This window comes from Taeniopygia guttata, chromosome 4A (genome assembly GCF_048771995.1).
Source record: "Taeniopygia guttata chromosome 4A, bTaeGut7.mat, whole genome shotgun sequence".
Lineage (NCBI taxonomy): Eukaryota > Metazoa > Chordata > Aves > Passeriformes > Estrildidae > Taeniopygia > Taeniopygia guttata.
The window spans coordinates 11,813,684-11,825,668 of record NC_133029.1 but is presented as its reverse complement, the minus strand read 5'-3'; the positions used below and the strand labels follow the sequence as shown (position 1 = coordinate 11,825,668).

The 11,985-nt window shown below is 47.5% G+C and overlaps 1 protein-coding gene across 16 annotated transcripts in view; it reads right to left on the bottom strand.

The window, feature by feature from the left end:
* Window positions 1-1,462: 1,462 nt before the first annotated feature.
* PAK3 (p21 (RAC1) activated kinase 3) overlaps window positions 1,463-11,985 on the bottom strand; it is a 128,178-nt gene continuing 117,655 nt past the window's right edge. For all 16 annotated transcript variants that reach the window (XM_072929154.1, XM_072929156.1, XM_072929152.1 and 13 more), the window contains 2 exons: window positions 11,542-11,679; window positions 1,463-10,017 (listed from right to left, as the gene is read on the bottom strand). In XM_072929154.1, coding sequence (XP_072785255.1) covers window positions 9,928-10,017; window positions 11,542-11,679 — 228 coding nt within the window. In that variant the 3' untranslated portion in view covers window positions 1,463-9,927. The remainder of the gene's footprint in view (window positions 10,018-11,541; window positions 11,680-11,985) is intronic.

Genomic DNA, 11,985 nt, shown 5'->3' with positions numbered 1-11,985 from the left:
CGCTTACCTTGTCCAAAAGATGTGTGCTGCCAGAATTTCAGAAGGCCACCTCTGAGAAGTGGAAGCCACATGCCAAATTAAATCTTTCAGGAAACCACCTTCCTAAGATGCATACTGACTCCTTAGTTGTACAAACTGAGGCAGTGTTTCCGCACTGACTATGCCAGGACAGCTCTCCTCACTGCTGAGTTTCTACTCCCTTTCCTCATCCTTCCAGCAGGATGAGCTCTGTGAAACCCCTTCACCCTCCCCACTCTTCCCAGCCCACCCACCCACCTCAGTTAGGCTCAAGCTGAAGCCTCTTTGTCTCCTCTGGCTCACCCTCCTGTGCAGGCAGCCCCAGCCCCAGCGCACAGTCCGAACCCGGACCAGCCTCCACCCATGGCGTGGCTGTGCCAACTGAGTGCTCCCTGTTCCAGCTGTCTCTGCAGGATGGCCCCAGGGCAGAGCCCAGCCGGGCTCCCACTGCACCCCCAAAGCCTGGGGCAGACAGTGGTCCCAGAGCTGAGGTTCACGGGGAGCACCCGGAGCTGTGGCTTGCAGTCAGTGCTGGCAAATGTTGTGTCCTCATCTCCTGCAGCCTGTGGGAAAAGCTACCTGTGCTGCCAGGGCAGCACTGCCCCTCTGGGCAGGGACAAGGAAGGTCCTTCCTATTGCAGAGGAGCCAGCATTAAGCCTGAGCAAGGCCTGGCAGGCGCTGAGCTGGGTCTCGCCTGCTGTCGGGACTCGCTGCCCGCTCGCCGCGCTCGGTTCTACAGGGACAGAGGGTCTGTGCGTGCCAGAGGCCCTTGGAGGTCTCTGTATGCACAGACAGAGGGGTCTGTCTGTACAAGGGTTTCCATAATGTTGTTGCACCCATGGGTATGGAACAGAGAGTAAAAATGTCAGTCATGCTGCTTGCACACTCCTTCCTTTGTATACAAGACACATCCATGCACACCCCCATGTATAAATATATTACAAGGACAGGGATGAATAGAGATTTCCCCCAGAGCTCTAACTTTGGCGTAACTCACCTTGTAAGCAGGCAGCCATGGGATTTTTTTTCCCAGCTCTGTGTGAGAAGGTGTCCAGGAGCTGAAGGAGCAGCAATTAGAAGCAGTTTCAGGATTTCTAGGCAGAAGTGGAGCTGACAACCATCCTCGTAACCGCTGTAGTCATCAGGATGAGCTGCTGGTTCTTTAGGAATATGGCCCAATGGAGACAGGAGACTTGGAAAAATCCCAGCTCTCTGTGGATCTGTGCAAAGGGGGAGCAGCAGAAACACTTTGTGTCTGCTTTGGAGGACAGAAGATCCAAGGAGCTGCAGTGGCAGAGGGTAACCTGGGCTGGTGGCAGGTCAAGTTCTGTGTCATGACAACACAGAGTGGCACAGGACAAAACTAAAAGCACGCACAACCCCACTGATGAAGACCTTCTGATGCTGCACATCCTATAGGAAGAGCTGCTGTCACACAATCCATTGGAATTTATAACTTTTATTTGCAATACTTTAGGTCCAAGTTTCAAACTGCAATATTTTTACACTCAAGACACAGTCATGCACAATCCATATTTCAATTTCCTATTGCTTCAACCACAATTTAAAATAACTTAATATTGGAAACAAAACCCAAAATCTTTAAAAAAAGGATGCTGAGGTCAATAAGATGGATCCATGCCATCAGCACATTTACAAAGTAAATAACTTAGTTCTCTTTTTAAAAAGATCAGTTACCTCTTAATCCAAAGTTACAGAAGATTTTTTCACTACACATTTGTTTTTTGTTTTTCTCGTTCATATTTTTTCTGTTTTTTCTTTTCTTTTTTCTTTTTTTTTTAAACAGATAACACGTCCTAAAAAAGGAATGTACAGCAAAATGAGATACATTTCTGATAAACAATGAAAATGTAGGCTCCTCCTCTGTTCACTTTTGTCTGGATACCCTGAAGAAAAAAATCTAGCACACACCAGCATAGGTGTAAACTGGTTGCTTTGGACTAAACTAGAGTTTAGCACTGGTGACATCCTGATCCAGCCAAGAGTTGCAGAATTCTTTTGCAGGTCTCGGACCATGTGTTTGCAGGCACAGCAGCTGCAGTGCACGAGGACAGCTCTGTCAATGTCCCCCCAGGATCCGGGCTCTGCCCCAGAACCAGGTGCTGCGGCCCTTTGCTCCTGCTCCTGGAGGAGCAGCTCCCTTCCCGCTGGCTGAGCGGCTCAGGCAGCTCCTGCAGGGCTGAGGCCTTTCCCCCTGCTGTGCTACAGACGGATTTAGCAGCATTGGTTAACGTGGGGATACACAGAGGCACCAAAAGCAGTTGCCTTTGTACAGCTTAAGCTCAAAGGTCAAAAATCTCAAGAGACAAGGTGGGAGAGACTCACAGGCTGCCTGTTTGCTGTGCTGATCCACTTGTGACCGGCACAGCTTTGTGTGAGGCAGAGTGAGAAAAAGGGGCAGCTCCTGCCCACCCAGGGACCCCTCCAGCCCGGGGCACTGTCAGCACCTGCTGCTTCAGCAGCCACTTCAGCTGTCATTGAAAGCAACAACCAAATTCTCACCGACTCCAGAGGGAGCAGCAGCAGTGCTTGAATTTGATCCCTAAGCCTGGGGCAGGGCTGGACACACACAGCATGCAGCAGCAAATGAACCTTTCAAAACAACCTCCTGCCACTATTCCCTCCCATTTGCAGTGGTGTCACACCAGCCTGAGGCATCTGGGAGCCCTCAGTGCACTGACTTCAGATGGCAGCCCTGGGCTCCTGGGGGTTTTGCAAGGAATGGAGGTGGGGGCTCCCATTCCAAATAGAGTGTCCATATGGAAAAGGCTGCTGTGACCAGGCAGCTCAAAGGACAGAGAAATTAGGGTCTCAGCCATTTTATCCGTGCCAATTATAGTCTTGGGTAGCAGCCACTGAGCACAGGGGGACCAAAGGGCACAGAAAGAGGGACAAAACTAGTCAAGTGCAGAGACTGGAAATAGCAAGGCCTGGGAGAAGTAGCATGCTGCATCATTCCACCCTTTTGGAAAGTTCTTTCCTGCTTCAAACCCCTGAGAGGCATGAAGGGCAGAGAGGAGGTTACACTCATGTTTTCACACACTCACCCAATCGGTGTTCTAGAAGAAATTGGATTAAATGTATTCTTCTCTCCAAGTTGTCTTGTTTAGCATGAGCAGCTCAGCACTAGGAGCAGCTAAAGGAGCCGAAGCCTTAGGCCACAAGAGCTGACCAAGAAGATACTTTTTGATCCAACTGAAGTTGCTAACATGGATCTAGTTAAATCTAGCAGATAAAATCACAGAACTGTAGAATACTTTATGTTGGAAAAGACCTCTGGATACCAGAGTCAGAACCTGTTCTAGTGGCTGGTATCCATGAACCGGTAACACCAGGGAGCTGTGATTCAAAGGTGTGTGCACGTGTCTGACAGCTCTCCTGACCTGCATTCATGGCTGCCAACCCAGGCCATGGTGCCCAACCCTGCTCCTTTTGGCTCTGCCCCTAAGTTGGGTGAGGCAGATGCAGCTGCAAACAGGTGCCACCAAACACAGCAGAAGGTATCTTACACACAGGTGCTGAAGCTGATGTGTGGTCTGCTTGAAAACTGTGCAGGGCAAAGTCACTGTGATCACAGGCAATTAAATCAATTATTTGCCCAATCAATAATTAAATCAGTTTTCAGTATTATCAACTTTAACTAATGATATTGCCCCAGATTCCTCAGTCAGGGTCAGATTCTCACAGAACTCAAGTGCTTGCCGGGGCGAATTGCTAAGCAGCAAGAACAAGGTTTGCAGGCTTGTGCCCATGTGGCAGCCTAAAGGGCACCCACACAGAGCATATGGGCATCCCTCCTCCTCTTTGCTGTAAGACCATTTCTCCTTTTGAGATAACTCTTGTAACCAAAGGTACACGCAACTGTTGGTAGACTCAGGCCAGGGATGGTTTGCAGGCATGATGCATATCCAGTATTATGTCAATCACCTCTAAACTGCATCCAAAGAGAGATGGAAAAGTGAGATTCTGCAAGTTTCAGTGAGAAAAATAAAATTACCCTGTCAGCTCAAGGACAGACACAAGTAAAGAGAAGTTTTAAAGATCCCTGAATTGCAAATCACACTCAAAACAAGCTCGGATGATTTCTCTTGAACAACAAAGTTTATCCTCTGTCTGCTTCCTGAAGAATTGGGATAAAACTGGAGATATTTACCTGGCATGGGGAGTGGAGAGGAAAACAAAAAAGGAGATGAACATTTATAGGTCTTCATCAACCCATCATTAAGTTGCTGCACATCTGGGCATGAATGAACAGTCCAAGAGGAAGCAGGAACACCAGGAAGGTGAATGGACCACTGACTTGGCAGCACTTAGCAAGGCAAAGCTGGCACCTGAATGCATGTCCTGGGTGTCAAACAAAGAAACACTGACTCCTTCCTTTAATGTAGATGTCACAAGGCTCTCTTCTCTCTCTCTGGCTCTTTGCTCACTGGATTTGCTCAGGACTGGACTAAGAAATACAAATATTTACATGCTCACCAAGGATTATATACTGGAAATAACTGCTGCATGGACAATAGAGGACAGTGACATTTCCTACGACTAGAGGACAGGAGACAGGTACTTCCCTTCTAATGGTGACTGGAATGTGTTTAATTTTTGGTGGCAGGACACAGGGAAGAACTGACTCAAAGACCCGCCAAAGTGCAGCCACAGGCCTCAAAGAAACTCAGCACAAACCCTTGAGTTCTTCTGTGTGTAGTGTAGTGGCCAACCATTAGCCAAAGATGAAGAATAAATATATTTACAAAAGCACTGGACACAAGAAGTGAGAATGTAACCCCGGCCCAAGTTTGGGATCCAACCCTGAGAGCACTGTAAGATCCACCCCCGTGCAGGTTCCCAGGAGTGCATGCAGGAGCTGTATGGAGTTTTACATAGGTATGGTTATCCTTTTTTTTTCCTTTTTTCTTAAATAAATAAACATTTCTGTGCTTCTCAAACTTCCCTGACTTTACTGCTACCACGCTTTTGTCCCAAAACACATGTAAACCACAGTGAGCTATTGGCTCATTTTCACATGTCTTCATTGCAGGGATGGGAATCATAGTCAAGTTCTTGGTTAGGGTATTTCACTGTTTAATTTAAAAATGAAGACAATTAACCAATCTTTTAAAACCTTGGAATAAAAGTGTCTGAAACTTTTAGTTTTCATTTTGTAACAGAAACAGACTATTTCTAAAACTTCAAATATATATATAACTAATTGCCTGATCTGAGGATAGCAGCCAGAAAACCCGAGGTGGCTCCAGAGCTTTTACAGGATTTTTCTTTCTTTTCTGCAAGGCCAATGCTATTGTCAGTCCTAATATACTCTGTGAGCCTTTAAATAATGTAAAAGACTTGACCTCCACAGGACTGGATTTGTGTGGGTTTGTGTTGTTGGGTTTTTAAAAAATACTTGTGTCTTTTCTACATTTAATATCCAGGCTGTGAGGATACAAACATTGCTGCCATCTTTCAGTATCAGTGAGTGTGAATCAGCACCAGGCTGTCCAAGCACAGGGCCACAGGGATACTGGAGGTATGTTCCCTGCATGTCATACAGTCTCAGCTGGGCAGGTACAGTCTGTGCTGAAAACAGCCACAGGCACAGATTATTTCTGCTGAATGTTGTCTGCCTCCCAGGAATTGGTTTTAAAATTAAAATCTCTAAATTTTCTGATGCAAAGAAAAATGAATATATTTAATAAAATTAAAAGTAAGGCCTCTTAGGACAGCAGCTGTCTTTAAAAAGTCAGTGTCAACAATATTCTGTATGCAGAGGCATACACTGATTACAAAAAAAAGCTACCATTTGATTTCCTTATTTTTCATACCTGCTAACTTGTGGAAAGCTATGGTGGTGGGTTTTTTTTTTTTTTGAAGTAGAGATGCTGAAATACTTCTAGGTAAAGGAAATAAATAGGAAATTCCCCCCTTCCCCAATCGAATAGAGTCGTTTGTCAACAGAAGTATTTAGACTGTATGTCCAGCAAACATGTGCCATTACAAAGTGCTTTCCTTTTACAGGATGGCTGTCTGTTCTTTTGTGGATAGGAAAAAATAAAATACATACTGGAAACAGAAACTGTCACTCATTTCTTCACTTCTTACAGGAATACAAACATATTTCATTCTGCTGAATGCGTCACACATTGAGGGCAGCCCAAATTACTCTTTTGCAAGGAAGCTTCTCCTACAGACACAGGTCTTGAGCTGACAGACAAAAATGGGACCTCACAAGAGAAACAAAGTCTTCTAAACAGAACAGAATCATTCATGTTGGAAATGACTTCTGAGCTCATGGAGTCCAGCCATCAACCCAGTACTGCCAAGCCCACCAATAAACCCGTCTCCAAGTGCCCTACCTACAAATCTTTTAAATCCCTCCGGAGATGGTGACTCAACCACTGCCCTGCACAGCCTGTTCCAATGCTTGACCATCCTTTTGGTGAAGAGATTTTTCCTATATCCAATCTAAACCTACCCTGGTACAACTTGCAGCCACTTCCTCTTGTCCCATTGCTTGTTATTTGGGCAAAGAGACTGATTCCCCCATTGCTCCAACCTCTTCTCAGGTAGTTGTGTGCTGCTGGCTCATGCTCAGCTGCTTTCAACGAGGTCTTTTCCCACCAGGCATTTTCCAGCCACTCTTTCCCAAGCCTGGAGCTGCAGGGGGATGTTGTGACCCAAGTGTAGGATCTGACACTTCGCCTTGTTGAACCTCATCCAGCTGGCCTTGGACCAGCAATCCAGCCTGTCCAGATCCCTCCTGTCCTCCAGCACATCAACACTGCCAGCTCGGTGTTACCTGAGGGTGCCCTTGATCCCCTCATCCAGATCACTGATACAGATATTGAACACAACTGGTTCCATTACCCAGCCCTGGTGCACCACTACTGACAGCCCCAGCTGCATATAACTCCATTCCCCACAACTCTCTGGGCCCAGCCATCCATCCAGGTTTTTTTTTCCCAGAGAACAGTGTTTTTTCCCAAGCCATGAGCAGCCAGTTTCTTCAGGAGAAAAGTGTGGGAAACACTGACACAGGCTTTACTAAATTCCAGGGAGACACATCCACAGCCTTTCCCCTCATGCCCTAGGCAGGTCACCTCTTGTGAAAGATCAGGCTGGTCAGGCAGCACCAGTTAGCACAAACCCACACAAGCTGGACCTGATCCTGTGGTTGTTCTTTATGTGATGGCAGTCCAGATGATCTGCTCCGTGACTTTTCCCAGCACTGAGGTCAGGGTGACAGACCTGTAGTTCCCAAGATCCTCCTTCCAGGTCTTCATGTAGAACAATGTCCCATTTGCCATAGTCCAATCACATGGGATCTCCCACTTAGCCAGGACTGCTGGTAAATGATGGAAAGGGGCTCAGTGAGCTAGGGAATTCCTGCCCCATTTGCTTTCTGGTATAGCTCTGGCCCAAAGTGGAGTTCCTCTCCCCAGGCACATGTCCCACAGCTGTACTTGTGCTGCTGCTGCCACCAGGACTGGCCTAAGAGCAGGGCACAGCCTGCAGCTGACACCTGGCTGGCAGCCCGATCCCACCAGAGCTCTGTCTGCTGCTGCATGGGTTGTGGTGGGTGCAGAACATGCAGAAGCCATGGCCTTCTGCTGGGTGGACACCATTGCTCCCTGGTCAAGCTGGCAAGGTGTGCACCTTCCTGCACAGCCTTCTGCACCATCTGCTGTGCTACAGCCTGTTAGCCTGTCCTGGCCACTCTCACTGCCCAGGAGCTCCTTTTATGAGGGTAAAGCTTGGCAGCCATTGCTCCAGCTCCTGTCAACCACTGCCGCTCCAGCTGAGGGCTCCTGGCAGCTCCCTCAGCTCCTCCCGACGTTCCCCCAGTCCAGGAAACCAGAGCTGCTCCCCTCAGTGTGTTATTTGGCTATCTGAAAAATCGGACCTGTTGTGCTCCCCAGGAAATGAAGAAAAGTTAATTTCTACTTAGCTGTGGTAACTCAAGGAGGGTTGCCTCTGCCAAGGACACTGCGGTGGCAGCACGAGCGAGGGCAGCAGCAGTAAGGACATCTGCCACGCAAAGACTGCAACTCAAGAGAATGCCAAAGCTAGATATGCTCCTGGCCTGATTCAAGAACAGCCCAAGCATCCTTCATTCCTGCTGGCCAGACATGAAGGTGTCGAGAGCCTTAAAGGCTATTTAACCCTTTGCAGGATCAGGCCAACGTGAAGATCTATAGCAGAAAGCTGTTTTACTGTGAGGGTTTTTTTGCTCACTGGGTGCACGTTGCTTCAGTTGCTGTTTTGATGGTCTTGCATGAGTTGTACTCCTAAGATACAGCAACAAATACACCATGCAAATGCTTTTACTGAGTGAAGCCACACTGTGTCTTTCAGAAACAAATAAATAAAACACAAATTGCATACTGAAAGTATTCTGCTCCCTTCCAAATCTGTTGACTAGTCAAGCAGGCACATCCACAATTCCATCTCTTGCAGGAACTCAAGAGCTTCACTGCACAGTGCTTGCCATACATAGGACAGCAGAAAGCAGGCTGGTCTGGTGCCTCCAAGTAATTCTGCAATTAATTCCACTTTGCATTTCACACCTTTGTTCTTGCTCAGTGCACAACTCCAGGTTTTAAGGCGCTTTCTTCCAGAGCTGGCTGCTGCACTGGCTCCTGCAGATCTGAACTGTGCAGGTTGTTCCCTGCATTAGTCTTGGTTCCCAAGGCAGAACTCCTGTGTTTAAAGGATGCTCACCTGTGCAGGAGCCTGCAGAGCAGTCTGGTCCCCTCCCCCTCTGCTGAGAATTCTGCAGACACTAGGAATCTTTCCCAGGAGCTACAAGACAGATGGGAGAAGAACAGGCACCCTCAGAAGCGACACCACCACTCTGCTGTGTTTGCTCTTCTCTACTCCTGCAGAGACTCAGGATGGCAAATCCCACCAGGCTGTGCATTTCTCAGCATGGCCACGATATCCCTGGAAAACAACCCCCAGCCAGTTTGGCTCTGAGACAGGAGGATTAGTCCTGTCCCAGGAAGAGGCACCCATGGCCAGGCTGCTGCCACTTGCTGCTACCAGCACCTCCTTCCAGCCTGCCAATGCTCAGGTTGCTCTGGGCTCTGCCAGGGCTCTGCTGGGGCTCAGCCCCAGGCATGGTTGGGCCCACTCTCCCCTCACATTGCTTTGACAGCTTTGCATCAGACAAACCTGTTCTGAGATTCAGGTTTGAACCAACTAATCGTTCTGCTGTTTCAGCCGAGTAAGACTCTCACCCGGGCAAAGAGATTGCAGTTAGGGGTACAAATCCAGTTGGCAAGAAACAAACCACTACACAGTCCCAGCTGCACGCCTTGTCTCCACAGGATGTTCTGTCTGTCCCACTCTTCATTCCTTTTTTGTTGGAAATGCAATTGCACTTTCTTCCTCATGTAGAAGTACCACAACTGGGCAGAAACTGGCAAGTGGGCTGTATTCAAAAGGCAGTCTGGAGTTGATGAATGAAGAATTGCCCTTCTCAAATTCCAAACCATACCAAAAACCCCATAAACACGACTTTACATCGTTAAGAAAGAACTGACAATTTAAAAGTGAATGTACAGCTTATTCACAGGGTGAGAAGGAAGGGAATCTTCCAACTGAATTTGCTTTACCTTGGAAATGATTGAGGCAGCAAAGCATTTTCTGTCATTACCTCTCTGTCCTTAGCCCCGATTCATCTTAAAAATAAATTAAGGAGCCAGAAAGCAGGAAGAAGACAAATGATAATTTTCTACTCCTTGAGGAACTGGGGTGGTCCTACCACCATGACTGTGACCGTTGGTTTGCTCATCCATCCATCTGTCCCGCAGCATGAGAGTTGAGGTTTTACAGAGTTTGTGTTCTCAGTCCTGCTCTGAGCTGGCAGGGCAGAAAGCCGACCTGCAGTGCTAGCGGCTGCTGTTCTTAATTGCTTCCTTCGCTGCAATGATCAGAGGAGTCAGGCTCGAGAGCGGCTTGGCTAATTTTAAAAATGGATGCTGCCCAAAGGAAAAGAAACAACAAAGGTACCATTACTTTCCAAACTCAGTTCCTCATAGGCTCAACCAGGATTTCACTTGTTACCAGAAATACTCAGAAATAGGACTGAGGGGATCATCTGCACTTCCACCTTCATGTCCAGGACACTGCTATCACATGGCCCCCACACCTATCAATCCATTTTTCCAGGTGTCTTCAGCTTGCTGGGATTTTTGCCCTGCCATTCCTCTGGGAATGCTGCTTGCTGCTCCAGAGCTTTGTACCTTTCAGGAAACTCCAAAGACTCACTTAGATTCCCCCTTTCTAAAGATAGAAACTGTGATAATTGTCAAAAAAGACGCGTGAAAGTCATTCCATTGGAAACTCCAATACCTCTAAGAAATGTTTAACCCAGTAGGATTAAGGCTCATGTGTTTTCTTGAGACCTGTACTGAGGTACAGGTTTTCAGCAGCAAGTCAAGAGCAGGGAGACAAATGGCAGAGTGCTGATGGCCTCAGCTCTGGCTTGCAGGGAGAGCACTGTCTACCTTTCCATCCCCTGGCCCTCCTGTGCTGGCTGGCACTTTCCTTCCCAGCAGGGACAGTCAAGTGGCATATTCTGCAGCTCCCTCTCTGCCACAAAATCTGCCAGCAAACCTCAAGCAGCTTGACTCTGCCAGGAAGCAAACAGGGCTGGGACAAGTCCTGTTCAGCTGTCTCTGTTTTGGGTGGCAGAAACCTCTAAAAATGGGGCTAAGTGGCAGAAACCTATAAGAGAGGAGCAGGAGAGACAATCTGGGGCCCCCTCTGAGGCTCACAGTGATCTCCCCACAGCCAAATCTCTGACAGCTTGGCTGGGACTGCTTTTACTGGGTCCCTCCCCCAACAACACCATTTCAGGCCTCTATACCTGGTATCATTCTGCTTCAGTTCTTTTATCAAGAATTAAACCTGAATTTACTCCCAAAAGTACAAAACAGGGCCACAGAAATGACCAGGAGATGGAACGTATCTCCTCTGAGGAAAGGCTGAGAGAGTTGGGCTTGTTCAGTCTGGAGAAGGGCAGGCCCTGGGGAGATGTCAACTTGCAACTCTTCAATACTTCAAGGGGAAATAAAGTTGTAATAAAGTTGGGGATGCATTTTTTAGCAGGGCCTGCTGCAACAGATCAAGAGGGACTGGTTTTCAACCCAAAGACGATCAATTTAGATTTGATCTAATTAAGAAATTGTTTACAAGGAGAACAGCAAAACACTGGTACAGGTTGCCCAGGATGTTGTAGGTGGAAGTCCATCTCTGGAAACATTCAAGGTCAGGCTAGACGGGGTGACGTGACCTAGTTTAAAAGATCCCAGCTCAGTCAAACTAGATGATTTTTAAGGTCTCTTTCAACCCAAACCATTATAGGATTCTACTTAGTTTTCATTTGAAAGCACCAAGACTGGAGATGAATATGTGGGAGAACCACCTGATGCCTTTATTTGAGGAGAAAACTGATCCCTTGGACATCTGCTTCACCTGTTAGCAGGTGCTTCCCATCTTACCTGCAGAAGTTCCTTGGCAGACCCTCGCCTGTCCACGTCCATCTCCAGGCAGCAGTTAAGAAAGTCTCGGAACACGGCCGAGAGTCGCTCTGGGTTCTGCAGCTCTGGTGTCCCATTTGTAGCTATCAGATACAGTGCCTGGAGACAAAGGAGACAGGTATGTTTCGTTCATACCCAGAAATACTCACACAGACCCTATTTTTAAGCTCCAGTCTCCACTGGCAGTTTCTTCCCTGGCAGAGGGCTGGAGATGACTTTCATATATCAAGAACAACAACAAAAAAACCCCAAAAGACCCTGATGCAGTCACAGCTATTCCAACGTCAAAATGATCTTGCCTTGACAGCTGATTTCATTGGCTGATTTGGTTAGCAGGAACTACATCAGCACATTTTACTTCTCCAAGTATTGACACAGCTTTACAGGCCCTTTTAAAGAGTCAGT